Raw genomic sequence first — 20,029 nt, 5'->3', positions numbered from 1 at the left:
GACCATCCTCCGATGAAATCCTCAGATACTCACCCCGCCCCCTTACTGTGTATCGCTCACTGATTGGACGAGGCAGTGCATGCACTGATCTGATGCTTCTTGACATGAGAGCAGAGTGAAGAAAACACATGAACCTCACGGGAGTCACTCCTCAGTTTATACCGTGTTTTGTTTCAATTCATGTATCATTTAGTTACAAATATGTGATATATCTGAACAACAAAGTGGTCAAAAATCATTTAATTCATTTTTTGGAAACATTTTCATGATCGCTTTTTTCGTTTTACATTTTCATTCATTGTCATTTCCATTCAGTCAGTCATTAAGTGCTATTGAAATGTTAATTTACTACAAATCCAAACAAACAAACAAAGTGTGCAATCCAATGAATCTTAATCTAACTGGGTTTTGATAGATAACATATCTCTTTTTCTTCTCTCAATTATTTTATTTCTATTGTGCACTCTAATCAATATTAATCAAACTATTGTTCGTTTATCAATTTAAGAATGGCGTTTATCTTTTTTGAGAATTAGTTCTTATTTTTATTTTATTTATTGGGGTCTACAACAGATGATACAAATGTTTGTGTCAGTAAATGTGTACTAACAGAGGCGGGGGGGTGTGTGGAAATAACGGGGACAGAGCTGCTGTCAGACGATCAGCTGTGCAGCGTCATCACAAACGGACGTCGCTTCACGTGACGCTCCGGAGGAAAGGACGTCCCATTGCTCTTAAAACTCATTTCCCTGCTTCTCGTGGTTTCCTTGCGTCCCTCCATGCTTCCCTGGTGGGAGGGACTAAACGCAGGGAAACGACGCAAGTGAGGGAAGCAAGGATTTCATTTAATCGACCTGAGAAGCAGCCAGAGTGTTAGACATTAGAATTGACTATTCTTGTCTGTCACATACTCTTTTGTCTGTCACATAAATGGTGCAAGTTGCGCAACTGAAGCGGTATTGCGCTAAGCGGAAATTATTTTGAACGGACACTTTGACCGGAGAGATTTAGATTTGCCGGTCTTCAGCATATTTTACCGGTCGTAGTCCGGTAATTACCGGCTAACGGGAACTCTGGTACAAAGACCTATACATTACATACTCTAACACACTACAGGAAAAGAAAAAACTGAAAAGCATAATAGGGCCCCTTTAAAATAGTGTCTTGACTAGGGATGGGTATCTTGTCAGTACCGGTAGCCGATTGGACGTTATCGGTTTACCGTTAAGCCGCTGGACAAACGGTGCTGCTATCAAGGTTCAAGGTTCAAGGTTCAAGGTTCAAGGTTCTTTATTTGTCATACGAACATAGCTACAGAGTAGTTGTGTCGATGAAAATCTTAGGTCACAGGCTTCTCCAACAGTGCAACACAATAATAAAGAAAAACAGAAAAATATAGTGCAAGTAAATATTAAAAAGTAAATACAAAAAGAAAAATAGTTTAAAAAAAGTGAAGTAGTGAAATAAGAGTCTATATGCAAGCTATTGGAATGATATATTAGATAAATACAAAGAGAAATAATTACTAAATATCAGATGAATGTTGTGGATGTTGGTGCAACAGTTCAGGTGTTTAACAGTCTTATTGCCTGTGGGATGAAACTGTCTCTGAATCTGGTGGTTTTTGTCAGGATGCTGCGGTAACGCTTGCCAGACGGCAGCAGACTGAACAGTTTGTGGCTGGGGTGATGGGGGTCTTTTATAATCCGGAGGGATTTCTTCCTGAGCCGCTGGGAGTAAAGGTCCTCCATGGATGGCAGCTCCGTCCTGGTGGTGTTCTGTGCAGTTTTCACCACCCTCTGTAAAGCCTTACGATTGAGGGCGGTGCAGCTGCCGTACCAGGCCGTGATGCAGCCAGTCAGGATACTCTCTATGGTGCACCTGTAGAAGTTGCAGAGTATCCTGGAGTCCATGTTGAACCTCCTCAGCCTACGGAGGAAGAAGAGCCGTTGTCGAGCTTTTTTGGTGATGGTGGTGGTGTGAAGAGTCCATGTCAGGTCCTCAGTGATGTGACAGCGAGGAACCTGAAGCGGCTGACTCTCTCCACCGTAGTCCCATTGATGGTGATGGGGGTGTGACCCTCTCTCTGCTGCTTCCTGTAATCCACAATCAGCTCCTTTGTTTTGCTGACGTTGAGATGGAGGTTGTTATCCTGGCACCAAGATGTCAGATTTTCGACCTCTCTGTACGCCGTCTCGTCGCCGTCTGTGATCTGGCCGATGACGGTCGTGTCGTCAGCAAACTTCACGATGGTGTTGGAGCTGTGTATGGCCACGCAGTCGTGAGTGAACAGGGAGTAGCAGGTCTCCCTTGAAAAAGAGATCAATGATCTCAATGGGATTTATCTGTATAAATAAAGGTTTGAAATGAAATGAAATGAGTAGAGGAGAGGGCTGCCCAGCTAGAAATGTTTGGTTCTAAAAACATTCTGAGAATGTTACATTCATTGTTCTAGGAATGTTTTCAGCGGGAAGTTTTCTTTTGGTTCCCAGAACGTTCTTCTGAAAGGTAGGATAACGTTCTCTAATAACATTCTTACAATGTTTGGTGATAACATTGTTTGAACATTATGCCCTACTGTTCTTAAAATGTTTTCAGCTGCAAGTTAGATTTGTTTATGTTGCCAGAATGTTATTATTTTAGAGAAGGATAACATGCTTTATGTTTAAAGCATTATGCAAATGTCAGCAGTGGGAAACAGTTGTTCCAGGGTGGGTGGAGAGGCCTGGCTGGTCTTGGGAGTGTGGAAGGCCTTGGATTCCTCCTGGGAGAGACACAAAAATGAGTGTGAGGCAAAAGCAGGCAAAGTTGTCAAAGAATATGCTGGCAAAAAGCTAGAGTGGCACACAACAAACCGTTCACGGCAACAATCTGGCAGGGAATGAGAGCAGGCTGCAGGCTTTCATAGTGTGGCTGATGAGCAGGTTGCAGGTGTGGTTGATTGGAGATTGCTCCCAGCCGTGTAGAGCAGACCAGCAGGCAGGTGAGAGGAGATAGAGACACACAGTAGAAACAAACACATACAAACACTAACAGGGGTTAGACATATACTAACAGACATATAGAAGAACGGACCGACTATCACTGCCCGTCGGCAGTGATAGTCGGTCCGTTCTTCTATATGTCTGTCTTTGGTTATTGTGTTATTCGATCCATATGACCACAGAGATATGTGCATAACCAACAAAAACACTTGGGGTATAATGTTCGAACAATGTTATCACCAAACATTTCAAGAATGTTTTTAAACAACGTTATCCTGGTGACCATTGCATGTATGATATGTGTAATGTGTATTTGTAAAGCGCTTTGAGCATCTGGAAAAGGGCTATAATAAATGTAAGGAATTATTATTATTATTATCCTACCTTTCAGAAGTACATTCTAGGAACCAAAATAAAACTTCTCGATGAAACCATTCCTAGAACAATGAATGGTAACATTCTCAGAATGTTTTTAGAACCAACACTGTCTAGCTGGGAACTCAGACATGCCTACGAAACATGCAATATCATGAATTACGTGCTTGTTTTTTTTGTAAAAAGGAAAATGTGGTGACATCAGATTTTTTTTAAACATCCTTTTCAAACAAATGCAACAAGTTTGTTTTTTTAAAGCGCACTACAAATAAATCTGACGTTGACCATGACCGTGTTAATATTTCGCATCACAGGAACGTTTTATAAAAAAAGAATAACCTCCTGAAAACATTATCCAAATGTTGCTTTCAAAATGTTCTTCTTTGGTTATCATGTAACATTGAGGGAATGTTTTATAAAGAACATCTTTAATGTGTTACCCAACAACGTCCAAAACACATCCTTAGAATGTTGGAGGCAAAGCGTTCCACCTTTGTTAACATATTACATTAAAGGAACGTTTTATAAATAAACTTTCTGTCATCTCAGGCCTCAATAACATCCTCAAAACATCCTCTGAATGTTGCAGTTAAATTGTTATGTCTTAGTTAACCTTAAACCTTATAGGAACATTATTTGAAAAAATAAACATCCTAAAAACTCTTCTTTGAACATCAGATTAAAACGTTTCTTTAAAAACTTATTAGAACCTGTAGGTAATGTTAGCCAAAGTTGTGAGAAAGTTCCCCGCTAGCTGGGTACCCACTTAACGGGAAGAATCTCAGCTAACAGACGATATTAACCATTTTACCTACACGGAACAGAAGTCCAACACCAAGAGTCTAAATCAACACTTAGCGAAACAGGCTAACGGGGCTAACGGCTACTTTAGCACATAACTGGCAAAAGCTATCTTTTCTACGTCATTTTATCTGCACAAACGACATATCACATGAAAGATTCCACAGATTCCATTGGTATTAGTCTCATCACTGTACGACCAAGACTCACTGAACTAGCAGCCAGGAAAGAGCAAGAAAACAACTTGACTTTACGTAGCCATGATAGTAATTATGTCTTACCTTTGCTGTTTTGTGATCAAAAGTTGTGTTCAAGGGCATAAAGACGGTTAATCCAATGTCTCTGTGTAACTTTAAAATGATTACTGATAATTAGGAGTGTAACGGTATCCATATTCGTCCCGAACCATCACGGTTCGTTAAGCAGTATCGGTATCGATAAAATCCTAACGATACCCATCCCTAGTCTTGTTTATTACATTACATTACATTGCATTTAGCTGACGCTTTTATCCAAAGCGACTTACAATAAGTACATTGGACCAGGAAGACACAACCTTGAAGAAAACAGAATCATATAAGTACATCAGGTTTCATAGAGCCAAACATTTCAAGTGCTACTCAACTGGCTTTAGGTAAGCCAGTCCTTTATTAGTATAAAAGTGCTTCGTTAATAGTTCTAACGCTCGAAGTGGAGTCGAAAGAGATGAGTTTTCAGTTTGCGCCGGAAGATGTGCAAGCTATCTGCCGTCCTGATGTCAATGGGGAGCTCATTCCACCATCTTGGAGCCAGGACAGCAAACCCACGTGTTTTCGCCGATGGGAACTTGGGTCCCCCTCGCAGCGAGGGTGCAGCGAGTCGTTTGGCTGATGCAGAGCGTAGTGCACGCGCTGGGGTGTACGGTTTAACCATGTCCTGGATGTAGGAAGGGCCAGATCCATTCGCAGCATGGTAAGCAAGTACCAGTGTCTTGAAGTGGATTCTAGCAGTTACCGGAAGCCAGTGGAGGGAGCGGAGGAGCGGAGTGGTGTGGGAGAATTTAGGAAGGTTGAAGACCAGACGAGCCGCTGCATTCTGGATGAGCTGCAGAGGTCGGATGGCACATGCAGGTAGACCAGCCAGGAGGGAGTTGCAGTAGTCTAGGCGTGAGATGACGAGAGCCTGGACCAGAACCTGAGTCGCTTTCTGAGTCAGCTGGGGACGTATCTTCCTGATGTTGTAAAGCGTGTATCTGCAGCAACGGGTTGTAGCAGCGATGTTTGCAGTGAAGGACAGGTTGTTATCTAGGGTCACACCCAGATTCCTTGCAGTCTGAGTCGGGGAAACAACTGAGGTGCCGATGTTGATTGTTAGGTCAAGAGTGGGACAATCTTTTCCCGGGAGGAAGAGCAGCTCAGTCTTGTCAAGGTTGAGCTTGAGGTGGTGAGCAGACATCCACTGAGAGATGTCAGCTAGACAAGCAGAGATGCGTGCAACGACCTGGGTCTCTGAGCGGGGAAAGGACAGAATTAATTGGGTGTCATCAGCGTAGCAGTGGTAAGAAAAACCATGCGGGCTAATGACTGATCCGAGCGAGTTTGTGTACAGGGAGAAGAGGAGGGGACCAAGAACAGAGCCCTGAGGGACCCCCGTAGTTAATTGACAAGGGTCGGACTCAGACCCTCTCCAAGTCACCCTGTAGGTACGGTCTTTCAGGTATGAGGTGAGGAGGGAAAGTGCAGAGCCTGAAACTCCAAGTTTTTGGAGAGTGCGAAGGAGGATCTGATGATTCACCGTGTCGAATGCAGCAGACAGGTCCAATAGGATGATGACAGAGGAGAGGGATGCAGTTTTGGCAGTGTGCAGTTCCTCCGTGACAGCAATGAGAGCAGTTTCTGTGGAGTGACCTGCCTTGAAACCAGACTGGTGCGGATCCAGAAGGTTGTTCTGATTGAGATAACAGGAGAGTTGTTTAAAGACAGCGCGTTCAAGTGATTTAGACAGGAACGGGAGGAGAGAGACAGGCCTGTAGTTTATAACATCAGACGGGTTGAGAGTGGGTTTCTTTAGGAGAGGGTTTACTCTTGCCTCCATGAGACTGTTTGGAAAGTGACCAGAAGTTAGAGAAGTGTTGATGAAATGGGTGAGAAACGGTAGAATATCAGGAGCGATAGTCTGAAGGAGGTTTGAAGGGATAGGGTCCAGAGGACAGGTGGTAGGGCGGGCAGAGGTAATGAGGGTAAGAACCTCACTTGGAGAGAGAGGGGAAAAGGAGGTAAGTGTGTTGGTGGAAGGAGGGTCTGGTGACCCACCGGTGAGTAAAGGTTTATTAATAATTAACGCTCTTAAACTCACACACTATCACTTATGCCATTTTCTATCGTGGCTGAGAACATCATGCCATTGTATAATGTCAAACCCTATCACCACCTTATCATGCAGATAGGTTGTGTGTGATTTTCTATCTATGCAGATAACAGTGTGCAGTTTGCTTGTTGCGTCATGAAAAATGTTCCTCCTTTTTCATTATGCAGCGGAACATTTCCAGTATTCTCTTTGGTTTTCCTTTCAGTATGACTGGTGTAAACTCCCCTTCTGTGGCCGTCTGCTGTTTGTCTGACTCCACTTCTCTCCATCGCACAGCAACATCATCTGTCTCTGTCTGTTGTGTTTTCTGTGCAGCACACACACACTTTATTTTCTGTACCAGTTTGTCACACTTCATCCTTCTCTCCGACTCCATCTCATTTCCCACCTGTCACTTAGTCTGTCATATCCATTTTGCTTTTGCTCCAAGTGTTTAATATCTCACCGTCACCTGGGACTTTACGGGTTCTTACAAAGCCTGAAGGGGTCTTTAACACCTTCTGAAATGCCTTGAATTGACCACAATACACTGCAGCTGCTCTGGCAGTGTGATACTGTAGCTGACAAGATAACTGTAAATAGTGTAGCTAGATTTTTGTATTCAGTTTCTAACATCTGTTGACTTTAAATACTGTTTGGTCTATGCTTAAATATAATCTATTTGAAACTAAACAACTTATATTCATTTTGGCAGGCTGCTCATGTGGTCTCTTAATTTTGGTTTTATAATCCTCAAACGCAGTGGCGGCTGGTGTAAAATATTTTTGGTGGGGCTGTTGATATAGTGAGTAAAACTATTTTTTTGGGAGAAATGACCCCTTAAATTAGGACTTCTAGTGATGTAATGGCGCGTTTCCAGTGCAGCGCGGAGCTCGCTTTAATGCTGCGTTCAGACCGGACGCGATGCGAATATTCGCTTCGCTCTAAACGCTCCTATCGCATCGCTCTAGTCGCTCGAGTTTCACCGCGGCTGCCAGCTGTGTTTACTCGCATCATTCAAACAAGACACGCTGGCTCTACAACTACAACAAAATGAACATATTTTACCGTGATTAAATTGTAATACACGTTTGTAAATTATGCCGACGTAACAACATACTGATACCGGTTAGTAAAAACCATGAATTAATGCTTTGACAAGTCTGCAGACAGATGGCAGGCGAAAAACCCTTTTAGAATGCTTGTTTTCTGAATGGAGATTGGGTCGACCAGGCTAATGCCCCGGCCACACGAGGACGAAAACGGTCGTTTGCGTTACTGTTTAGTGTCATATAGACCGTTCGGCCACACGAGGACGACCGAATACGGCACTAAACGACTGCGTAAACGATAACGCGTCCCAAGGTGGATAGAACGGCATACGCAACGCTCTGGGGGGGTCCAACGGCTCCGTGTGTACGCCCTATACGATAATTTTCTGATAATGATGAGGCAATAGCCCCGCCTCTCCCCACCTCTGCTGCTCACCCCCGCGTCAAAGTAAACTGCACACTGAATTCAGATTATTTATATTTCTTTCGATATGGACATACACGCGAGTGAAGTCTAATCTGACAGGACGGAGACACGCAGCTCTGCTCACCTGCAGCTCCTCCCGCTGTGATGCGGCGGTGAACGGAGTAAAACACACACTTCAAGTCCGATCATCACCCTTAGCTATTTTAATTACCTCTCAAACTACCTAAACTAGATATAAATATGTTTATTTTTACTGTCGGCCGGGTCACTCATTACTGGATCAGCTGCTGCATGAAACAGACACTGGCGCTGTCCGAAGAGAGGGAGGAAAAAGAGAGGCTCCGTGTATTTTATTATTATAATATATAGATTCGTTATTCATTTGTTTTAAAGCTCAATAAATAACAAAGAAGACCTTTGACCGGCACTTTTATAATTTTGTCGGAAGATTTAAACTTTAATACACGTTGACTGGCGAAAAACTCTGCCCGGTTCCCTCGGCCCCCACCGCGGAGAATAAACAGAAGGGCAACCATGACAACCATGCTTCTTCGCTGCTTTTGTGGAGGAAGTTACAGCGCCACGTACAGGCTCCTGCATATGTACTGCAGCTTCTCCAGCGGTTGGAGCTAAACGGAGCTGTCTCGTGTGGACAGACACTATCCGGATGACTATTGCGTGTGGACGGAAGCTTTTTTGCGATTGCGTTTGCGTTAATCCTATGCGTTTAGCCGTTTTCGTCCTCGTGTGGCCGGGGCATTAGCTAACGTTGTATATGCTCACTCCACACTCATAACAATGGCCTACAGACATAAATAAACCAGCGACTGTATTCGCCATGACACAGACAGTGCCGAGCCGTGCGGGGCCCGTTTTTGGTTGCGTTTCCACTTGGCCTAGTACCGGCTAGCGGGTCCTAATTCACAGTTTTTCTGGCTCCATAAAATCGTGGTTCTAGGGCCAGGAACAACCAGGCTGAGTCGGGCTGAGCATGCTAAACTAGAGAGAGAATCGCTGGCAAGGGGGCTACAACTACAACAAGATGAACATATTTTACCGTGATTTAATTGTAATACACGTTTCAAAATGATGCCGAATTAACAACATACTGATACCGGTTAGTAAAAACCATGAGTTAATGCTTTGACAAGTCTGCAGACAGACGGCAGGCGAAAAACCCTTTTAAAATGCATGTTTTCTAAATGGAGCTTGGCTAAACTAACGTTATATATGCTCCGACCGTCCACACTCACAACAACGGCCTATACAGACATAAATAAACCAGCGACTGTATTCTCCATGACACAGACAGTCTGTGGTTTGTACTTGTTTAACTTCTATCTAGTTTCTGAACAGATCGTATCTGTCCCCGGCTGTTTGAAGAGCAAGCATGGGAAACAAAAGACAGCATTTACCTGTTTGCATCCATCTAGCCATGCCTTTCTGGTGTACCAGCTACGTGAGAAGCCTCGTTGATACGTTTTGTCTTTTTCACGAGCTTGCTGCGATATATACAAATCGGGTTGGTCCGGTCCAAGGTCTTTAAGCAACAGTTTATCTCCCAAACTTCTCCTTTCGAAAGGATTGGAGAGTAGCTCTTGCACGGAATTGGGTGCGGACCGAGGTCCGGCGACTCCACCTGCACATGAAGCCATTCTCATCCAACTACTGCGTCACCTTGGTCACTCACGAGTCTAAAAAACAACTCACGTCAACGCACGTAAGCAACGTGGGCGCCAACGTGAGCGCCCTCGTGACCAAAATATTTGACGGCGCTGATTGGCTGAAATTATGTTTTGGCGGCACAGTTTACTATTGAGACTTTTGCAACGTGCTGGTTGCTGCTGTTTGGCTCGGGGGCTCCTTGCACGGCGCCCGGTGATGATAAACTAATGCCATGGGCAAGGCCAGGCAGGAAACATGTGACTTATCAGTAACTTTAGACATCGTAACACAATTTTAAACGAGATTTTATTGTAGATTATACATTTTACTGATACCAATTGTATGATATTTACCTTGTTCATTAAAAATAAAAATATAAAATATATATATTTAAAATTTAATATTTTTTAAAATATTTGTTTTTGTATGTGGGAAGAGGTGGGGCGTTGCCCCTAGCGCCCCTATGGGCCGGCCGCCACTGCTCAAACGTTTCTAAGTTTGGCTTTCAAAGGCTGCTAATGTCCTGTTTCCTCTGTCTTATATCTTCTCTTTCTATCTTCGGTCCTCTCTTCTTTCTCCTTTCCTTTAATTGTTGCCTTTATATATCCATACACACCCCTTACTATACTACCCCTATTACTGTACATTCACTGAGTCTGCACTTAACAGCCCAGATGTGGTCACCCACCCACATACATACATACATACACACAAATACATACTTTGGGCGACTCTTTGCTCAGCAATTTGTGGTTCTTTTTCCTACACTCACACTGTGTTAGACACAAGATTAGAGTAAAGGGACACACACATGCACCATTTAGTTCTGAGCAGTCTAAGTCTATTAATCGTATTAAAATGCCAGTCTTCAGTCGCTCTGTCTCGTCTTCTGGCTCCTGTCCAGTCTGGAAGCATGGAGCGAAATCCCTTCAGTGCCAAGAATGAACCTCCTTGGTATGTTTAAGAAAAACAAAGGCACATCAGTAACACCTATCACATGGTGTTGAACAATCCCCCCAGCGACCTGTCCAAATCAATATATTCAAATATCAAATATAATGTCTTTGAAGTTGTTCAGCCTGATTAAATATTGTCCTGCCCAATCAGGTGCAACAAAGGCAGGGTGGTATTAGCCTTTTGCAGCAGCCATTGACCTGTCCTATTAGTCAAATAATGTCTCCATTTAACTCAAGTAAGCCATCACCGTTTGAAAGAGAGCAAACTTCATCAGCTGCTTGGAATTAAGCCATCATTCATTTGATCAGTCACACCTGTGCTTTGGCTGCCGTCACATTTCAAATATCTTTGGTGAAAAAGGGATGTTGTTCTGCTTGTAAACACTGACAGTATCGCACACTTCGATCTGCTAGTACATTTTTATTAAACTTTTCCATGAAACGATCCATGATGCAGATTACCGGATTTGTTCTATTTGCGGCACTTTAGCTCTGTCAAAGTTAGCACCAAAGCTCTTGTGCATTTTCTCAATAATCAACATGTTTCAGAGGCCTGTATAGATGTTAGATAGAAAAGAAAACATAAAGCAAAATGAACTAGGTTAAATAAAGAATTTAGGCACATAATGTACATGACTGCAGATATATATTACTCTCTCCTTACCAAACTTTGCCTCATTGTTCCAAAGTAATGAAATGTAAACATAATTTAATTAATATTTCTCAACTGTTGAGCTATGAGCTTCCTAAATACCATCAAATCTGTTAAATTGGAGTATACACGCGTAATAAGGGGACTATAACCAGGGCTGCACATAACTGGTGCGCAGGTGCGCATGCGCACCTCGGCCAAAAAAAGAGCACCGGGTCATTTGAAAAAAGGCGCATTTGCGTACCAACATTGAGAGAGAGGGAGAGAGAAGGGAGAAGAGAAAAGAGAGAAGAGAGGAGAGAGAAGAGAGAGAGAAAGATATTTGCGAGTTGCATATGAACTCAGGGCCGGCACGTCGCACTGGCGTTGATTTTCGCCTAGGGCGCCAGATCTGTGGAGGCGCTGCGCTGGTAGTTCTGGGAGGGAAACAAATATTTTTGACCGTTGGGGCTCATCCTAATTTTCGGCCTTGATGTAACAACATTCATAATTAAGTAAATGTAACACCCTTTTCACCCCGGTTACACATTTCATTTGCCCTGTACGATGGGCGCTGTAAGTGATGGAAATGGGGGATGTTGGCTTATCAGGCGCCCGCAGCTCACAGCCAAAATGCGAGTGAGCGAGGGAGAGAGGGAGGGTGCACCGGTACCGGCGCTGTTGTTATTAGAATCTGGTGCTAGCTGCGGATATAAGAAGAAGATGTTTCTACAATGATGTGGAGGGAGAGTCCTCTCCAGTCAGACCGAGAGACTGATAACTACAGCTCAGTGAGGTAAGGACTCTGAGTGTTTAGATAGTTCACTTTTGTCTAAGTTCAAACGGTTTGGTCACAATGTATGTAAACACATATTTTCAAGGCACTCCTTTATAATTATTGGGATAAACAGGTTTGAAATCATTCCAATGTATACTATAGGACAGTAACCCAACATATCCTTTTAAAACTGGACTTTCAACCCAAAACCAGCTGTTGACTTGTGGATGCAAGCAGCTAATCGCAGACTCAACCAGAGAGAAAGAAGTAGGCCTACATCATCAGCTACCATGTCGGACAGAGAGGAAGACAGTGAGGAGAACAGTCAGGAGAACAGTGATGACAGCTTGTAGGATTACTGGTCGTGCTAATGTTGTCTTGTGTTCGCCTCTGCATGTGTGTTCTGTGTTCACCTCTGTGTGTTCTGTGCCGTGTGTCTGGCAAATAAAGACCGGTTTATGTAGGTGTATTGCTCTTGATGGTGGTTATGAGGTCTCAGCAGTGAGTGCAACTGAGGTAAATAGCCAGGCTGTTGCTTCTTACTAAAAAAACATGTAAATGAAATGGATTATGTTTTGGAAAATAATGGAAAAGTCACAGAATTTCACATCAAGGCGAGAGGAATCCTACAAGGATTTGGTCTCTCCTCATTATGAGTGTGAGACTCTCTGAGCATCAGCCTCTTGCCTAAAATGCCTGAAATATTCAGCTTTTTGTGAAACATTCACAGTGGAAGGTGCAGAATGTGGCACTCGAGCACAGTTGGGAGGTCTGTGAGTTCCTCAATAATCTTGGAGCAGCCAGTCAGCATTGCATTAAGGGGATTAGGGTCTTGGCTTTGTTTTGCGTCTGCGGTTGTTTGGAGTAGCTCTGAGGAGAGCAGGGGGAGGACCAGACTCTGTCTCACTCTGTGAGAGTTTTAATAAGGCTGGTTATAAGCCATGTTGTTCCAGCAACTGAAACCAGTGTGGGAGACAAGTGAGTCTCCAGTTCCCATGAGAGATGGGAGAAGACAAGGACAGGGAGAGACTGAAGAGAGATAATGAGTTAGAACAAAAAAGCCTCTTTTCTTGTTTCTGAGAGATAAAAGTCCTGCAGCTGCACAGATAAGGAACCAACACATTTGGTGGGAGAATAACCATGCAGGTGGAAACGCACATGTATTCCTAAAGATTACTGTAGTGTTCGTGTGAAGATGATCCCATTTTAAAGGCAAAAACATCCGCTAAAGAACATTATTGTGTGAGCTGTATCCTGGGCTGAAACCATTTTTCAATAAATCTACTAACTGATAAACATAAATTAAATCAGCCTATTTTGACAACTGATCAACAAGTTATTTATTTTCATTTATCAGTTTTTGACAAATTAAGAAACAGCCATGATGATAGGATAGGCCATTTTACGATTTCACATTTTTATGGCCTTTTAAAACCATTCAATTAAAAAAGTAATGGACATTTGTATCAATACTCAAATCAATAAATAGATGCTGCCCTCCAAATAAAACATTCCTGTTCAATTAACAGCAAAAAGATACTTGACATAATCGTGATTTGTCAATTCTGCTTTGCCTTCAAATGAACGTTTTTAGAAATGTTTTGCTGCGTTAAAAGGCACTTCACATTTTCACAGCTGCCATGTTAAGAGGTCTGTCATGCCTGGTCTTTTCTGTACAAACACCCTAAAGAGCCCACAGTGCATGTAGTGCATGTGTTCACCCAGGTGAAGAAAGGGGTCTGGTACTGTAGATCTCTCAGTAAAGCAGTAGAATGCTAAAATGTCACAGCCTATTGAAGTAACACTTGTTCCAGACAGATGCCTCTTGAGCCTCGCCAGAAGAATTTTTAGCAAAGTGGAAACCTTTCAGTTCTGAGCCAACATACTGCAGAAGCCTGAATATTGTCACTGCAGAAGCCTGTATCTGAATGAATGCAGACTGCTGTCAAGATCAGATTTGTGGCTAATTAAATCCTTCAGAAAAAGATTCGACATCTCCTGCTGTTGGCTGTCACCACTCACCAGGCATGTTGCCGTCATCATTTTATGTGTCATCTATCTGGCAAATCAAGGGTACTCATTATTAGGCCTGCCCTGATTTTGCTCTAAGTCGACTGAGATTTATTTAGTTATTTAATCATTCTTAAAAAAATGTCATACTGAATAAATTATTTCGAAGTAACTTATAAGCACATCTCTGGTAAAAACAAGATTCAAAGTTGTGCTTTTACAGGATATTCTGTGGGGAAACCCGTTTTACTGATCTGTCGATTAAATCTACAAATGATGTTGTTGCTAAACTGTGAGTTAGAGATATTTAAATGACTTCTTTAGTCCATGACAGCTCTGCTTGAAATTGACAAGAGAAACCAAAGATGGAGAAAAATGTGAGGTTATGAAGCAGAAAGCACAAAGAAGTACTGAGAGAATGATGGATGGATAACGCCTTCAAAAAGAAAGGACTCTAAAAACGTCACATTAAACTGTAGTGTGTGGTTCACTGTACACTTATCTTTACAATGAAGCCAGATTATCCCCACCCACTGCTGCCCCTCTGCATGTGTCTCAGAACATTGTGCCTATACAAAGACACTCATTCACACACACTCACATGTTCACAAACAACAAGTGTAGAGGAAGTCTTACCCCGAGGCGATGGCTTTTCTAAAAGGAGGGAAAGAGCAGCGGGAGAATTAATAATGAAGCCTGATGAACAGCTACTCTTATTCTACCCGCCTCACACTCTCACACACTCTCTCCCTGTTTCACTCCCTTCCCTTTTTCTCTGTCGCTGAATACATTTGGGCTAATTGTCTGCTGCTGATTGAAGCTTCTCAGCACTGCGACTTAGAGGAGGAACACTGCAGGGTTTCAGTTCAGCTCCCTGCTTAATATGCACTGATAGAGGAAGTACAACTTTACAGACCTGTTTGCACAGCCTTGGCATTAATTAGCAAAAAGGTCTCTTCTTTCCGAGAGAACATTAAGTTAAACCACCATTTATTTGAAAGAGTATACTTTACATGATATCTCTTCTCTCTTTCCTGGCTGAAATGGATTTAATAGGTGAAATTAACAATGGATTCTCCTGGTAGCTTTTAAATAATCCGTATAAGCCGTATTATGTGTAAAGAGCATTTTCTTTGACATTCGGTGATCGCTGGAGTTTACCTTTGGGGCATGTTTGACAGATTGCTTGGTGCATTGTGTAATGAGACTGAGGTACCTCAAAGAAAAGGTAGACAAAGACTTTATTGACCAATTATCCTGGCTTACATATCACACAATTACCTGTAGGCAATAGTATAACCCCTTAACCTATTTAGTATAAGGAACAACACAAGCAGTAAGCACACTACTTCCTTGCATTTCTTCTAATAATTTCCTTATTTTCAAGCTCCGTTTTTTTCCAACTCCTGAGGGAAATCTGTGGCTCTGCTAAAGACCAACAGTCTGTTTGCCGGCTAGTTCCTAAATCTGCTGTTTGGTGCGAACAGTGAGACTCATTAAAACAATTGGTTGAAACTCGCAAAGAGCTCTGTCATCTGTAGGTTTTTCCCCAGCAGTGACACATTTCACACTGTTTTCATATTGGAATTTGATACATCATTTTTATATTACATTATTACATTACATTGCATTTAGCTGACACTTTTATCCAAAGCGACTTACAATAAGTACATTCGACCAGGAAGACACAACCTTGAAGAAAACAGAATCATATAAGTACATCAGGTTTCATAGAGCCAAACATTTCAAGTGCTACTCAACTGGCTTTAGATAAGCCAGTCCTTTATTAGTGTTTAAGTGCTTTGTTAATAGTTCTAACGCTCGAAATGGAGTCGAAAGAGATGAGTTTTCAGTTTGCGCCAGAAGATGTGCAAGCGTTCTGCTGTCCTGATTTCAATGGGGAGCTCATTCCACCATCTTGGAGCCAGGATAGCAATATATATATATATATATATATATAGTATATATATATATATAAATATATATCCACCTCAATTAACCACATCTGTTTCAACAACCTCCCAAAATCTCTTTAAAGCCAGCTTAGTTATGTTTGGACTCAAGTGGGCCTGGAGGAGATTGAAAAAAAACGTGTTAATTTAATTTGAATTGAAACAGCTGCCGAGATAGAAGATACAGAAATATAGTATGTCCCCATGAGCAGTGTGTGGGTAAACACAATTGAGCTGCTGACCATAAACCCAACCCAAGAAGTGGTTTATAGTCACTTATGTGAGAAAGGAAATTCCTGTGCAATTAACTGAATCATTTTCTCAACTACAAAATAGTTTCTGTTGCACCAAGCAACAGGAAAACTACGCATATTTGATATTTTAAAACTTTTTTTATGCCTTTGGTTGGAAAATGACTCACTGAATCAGCTGTTCTGAAGAAACATTCGGATAAAGGCTCCATTTTGCTGAATGTTTTAATGAATACTCTCCGAAAACAGAACTTAAGTTTACACGAAAACAGTCAAAGTTGATTTCTGTGAATTAGTGTGTCACAACTTGTTTACTGGATTCCCTCAGTGTTTACTTTGAGCTAGAAAGGAAGGGTGTGTTGAGGCAGATAGAGAGACAGATGGATGATAGCTGCTATCTCTACTAACATTCCCTTCTTTTTCTGTCATCTCTGACTCTCTATCTCTCTCAAACACACACCCAAACACAAGTAGTCAAAACAATGACGTACAGAGATGTATTTACATGTTTCCAGGAAAGAAGCTCACACACAAAACTTTGCATCATTTTTTTCTCCCTTTTTGTCCTTTATGGTACAATTCTGCTCCTCATATTGTACTGAAGGAGATATGTCTTCAAGCTTTCTCCACTGGAACCCTTTGATAAGTCAAGGAAAGGTGTCGCTTCCTTGTAGATAAATGAAAACTTCTGCTGTTTGTTTGTATCTGTGCAAGATAGCACACAAAATAGGTTTAAGGAAGCCTGCTTTTGGTAACACTTCAATTAACTCTTCCCTCTCCTCCTCTCAGGGCTCTGGTGTATATTGCCCATGGAGCCGGGGAGCATTGTGGGCCGTATGATGAGATCGCACAAAGACTGAAGGAACTGTCCATGCTGGCGTTTGCGCACGACCACGGTGAGTCCCAAAAACACATTACAATACATTAATACACACACCTGCACTCACCGCAGTTCAAACAGACAATAGCTTAGCCTCAAAGGAAGCCCTGATTACGGTCCTGGTTAATTGTTGGGGGAACAAAGCCTGTAAACGAATTAGGCCCTGTGGTATATTGTTCTATTGTTCTGCCGCAATGTGTGTGTGTAGGTGGAGAAAACACCACAAATGTCAGTGTGGATTAGAGTATAAATTAAACAGCTTTTAGTGTTGAACTGTATTTAGGAAGCTCACCTCACCGCTACAAAGTCACACATTTATTTTCCAATTTGCCTTGAGTCTTGCATGTTGGTTGTGGCCAGGTTGGTTTTTGGGTTAGCGACCGTATTCACCGCTTCTCACGTAGTCAGCGTTCGGGCATGCGACCTCGGGGTGCCACTTTCTCTCTTTAAGAATAGTATTTGTCTAGAACTTGATAAATATTTGGGATTGGGTGAGAGGTCTTGAGAATTGGTGGGGCAGGAACTGTGTCACTTCGCTGCTACAGCAAATGTCTTCGTCAATTCTCCTACCGTAACTTCCAATAAGTCTTTAGTGTCTGAGTGTTCTCCTTGTGTTTTGAGCCCTTGCTCCAAAGTTTCATTTAAATATGTCAACATATTCTGTCACTGCAATAGTATCACAACTGTGCAAAATTCCACCACAGAACTTTACAGATGTGTTCAAAATGAAGGTTGAGTTTGAAGATGGGCTTGGTCTCAGGAAGGGGAACAAATGGGACAGTTGTTGGCCATCCCACTTTACACCCCTGATTATGTCACCTCATTGTAAGAGTTTCTTTAATTAGATAATGTCAATCTTTTTACTGATCTATAACTCCACCAAGGGGCTTTAAAGCCCCGTCCACACGGAGACGATATCAGTTGAGTCCGCTAACGTTCTCTATCATATAGACCAGGGGTCGGCCACCATTGGCACGCGGCACCGTAACCAGTGGCACACTAGGAATAAGTGTGCAAAATATTTTTTTACACAAACATTTTATTTTCGGATCCTGAACGAGCCCGCCGCCAGAGTGCGTCTCCCCGTTACTTGCAGAAGGAAGCCATGCACGCAACGCAGCCCGGCTCTCTTTAACTCCAGGCTACTTTCTGCCGCTTCCCTCCGTGGTGCAGTGCTGATCGTTTCACCACAGAGGAAAGCACTGCTGCCGCGCCGGCACTTCACAAATTGCAGTACCCATAAGGAGCTGTACAAATACCACAGTTTTTGCGTGGCTGTGTCTTTAGTTGAAAGCTCAGTGGCAATCTGCTCGTCTCTCATCGAAAACAATATGCTACACAGGGGCGGACTGGCCATCTGTGTGTTCTGGAGAATCACAGAACGGACGGCCGTCATTATTATTGACAACTCACGATCGTCGGCACACTGATCACAATTTCTTTTTTAATGGCACTTCATATCAAAAAGGTTGCCGACCCCTGGTATAGACGGTTTGTCCACGCGAGGCAATGTGGATTGTGGATTCGGAGCCCGAGGTGTATTTTGTGGCGGAAGTACAGCGCCACTTACAGGCCCGGCATATGTACTACAGCGTCTCCAGCTGGTCGAGCGGTCTCGTGTGAAGGGACACGTTTCTTGTGCCGATTCCGTGTGGACGGAAGACTTTTTTGATATCGAATTCGGTTGGTTTTCGTTTTCGTCTCTGTGTGCACGTGAGGTGTTAACAGGTCCTAGTTACCGCAGAAATGTGTGAACTCATCAGTCTGCGAAAAGAACATCATGTGAAGAATGGAGTCATCCACAGGCAAACAGCAGAGAGAGACAGAGTGTGACAAGACAAAGAAATAAAGTCTCAGCTGTAAATGTGGAAATATTTACAGAGGTAGTCATCTCAATACAAAGCAGGCAGAGGTGAGATAACAGAGAGTGAGTGATGAGGATGACTGAGCCTGCTCACACAGGAGCAGTTTGTTCTGTGACTCGCAGTAAAATGTCACACTGTTAAATTAAAAATACTGAACTGGAAGTCCCAGTGGCAGATACACTAGTTTTTCATCTATCTATAGCTCAGTAACACACACACACACACACACACACACACACACACACACACACACACACACACACACACACACACACACACACACACACACACACACACACACACACACACACACACACACACACACACACACACACACACACACACACACACACACACACTGCCTCAGGGAGCCCTTCATAGAGTTCAGCACACATTTCCCTTCCTGTTCTTCTGTCACACTTTCTTCCGTCTCAAATGTATTTATTTCTAATTATAGAGCTCTTATTTATTCACAGCCTGCACATACTGGAGGTTTGTTCCATCTGTCCCACACCGCAGCTATTTACCAGAGAACAACCTCCAGAAAGAGCATGGTGGCTGCTTAATTAACTCCAAATCCAACTGCAGACGAGCAAACTTTGTATTTAGCTGGCATACAGTGAACATTTTGGCCTTGTGGATACAGAAATGTGGACATATCACGCAGACTACAACAATTTATGATCAAGAAGTGGTGAAATAATCAAAGTGGATATTTATGCAGAGGCAGAGTTAACAATGAGAGGACCTGCCTGATGATGTCTGGGAATGTTCCCTCTCATTACATTATAAAAAACTTATAAACAGTTAATAAGATTAGGGCTTGGAAATGTGTGAGTTAATTAGTTTGTGCAAAAAACTTTTTTTTATTGGATTAAAGTGTCTTGCTTAGAGACCATTACTGGGACAAAAGAGTAGTTTATTTAGTGTTTGATTGAGTTTATTTCAGACACCAAGCAATCAGTACGCCATGAAAATCACATTAATAAAAAGTGTGTCAGCATCAAATAGCATTATTAAGAATATTGTATAGTCTGTTTATACATCAGCCTCTGGTCATATGTTCCCACAGAGTAA

General features: G+C 42.5%; 1 protein-coding gene across 2 annotated transcripts in view; it reads left to right on the top strand.

Annotated features, from left to right (window-relative positions):
• Positions 1–20,029, top strand: part of mgll (monoglyceride lipase) — a 55,227-nt gene that overhangs the window by 10,559 nt on the left and 24,639 nt on the right. For both annotated transcript variants that reach the window (XM_034209415.1, XM_034209414.1), the window contains one exon: positions 16,997–17,103. In XM_034209415.1, the coding sequence (XP_034065306.1) occupies positions 16,997–17,103 (107 nt within the window). The remainder of the gene's footprint in view (positions 1–16,996; positions 17,104–20,029) is intronic.

This window comes from Gymnodraco acuticeps, unplaced genomic scaffold (assembly GCF_902827175.1).
Source record: "Gymnodraco acuticeps unplaced genomic scaffold, fGymAcu1.1, whole genome shotgun sequence".
NCBI lineage: Eukaryota > Metazoa > Chordata > Actinopteri > Perciformes > Bathydraconidae > Gymnodraco > Gymnodraco acuticeps.
This window is presented reverse-complemented; position numbering and strand designations above follow the sequence as displayed.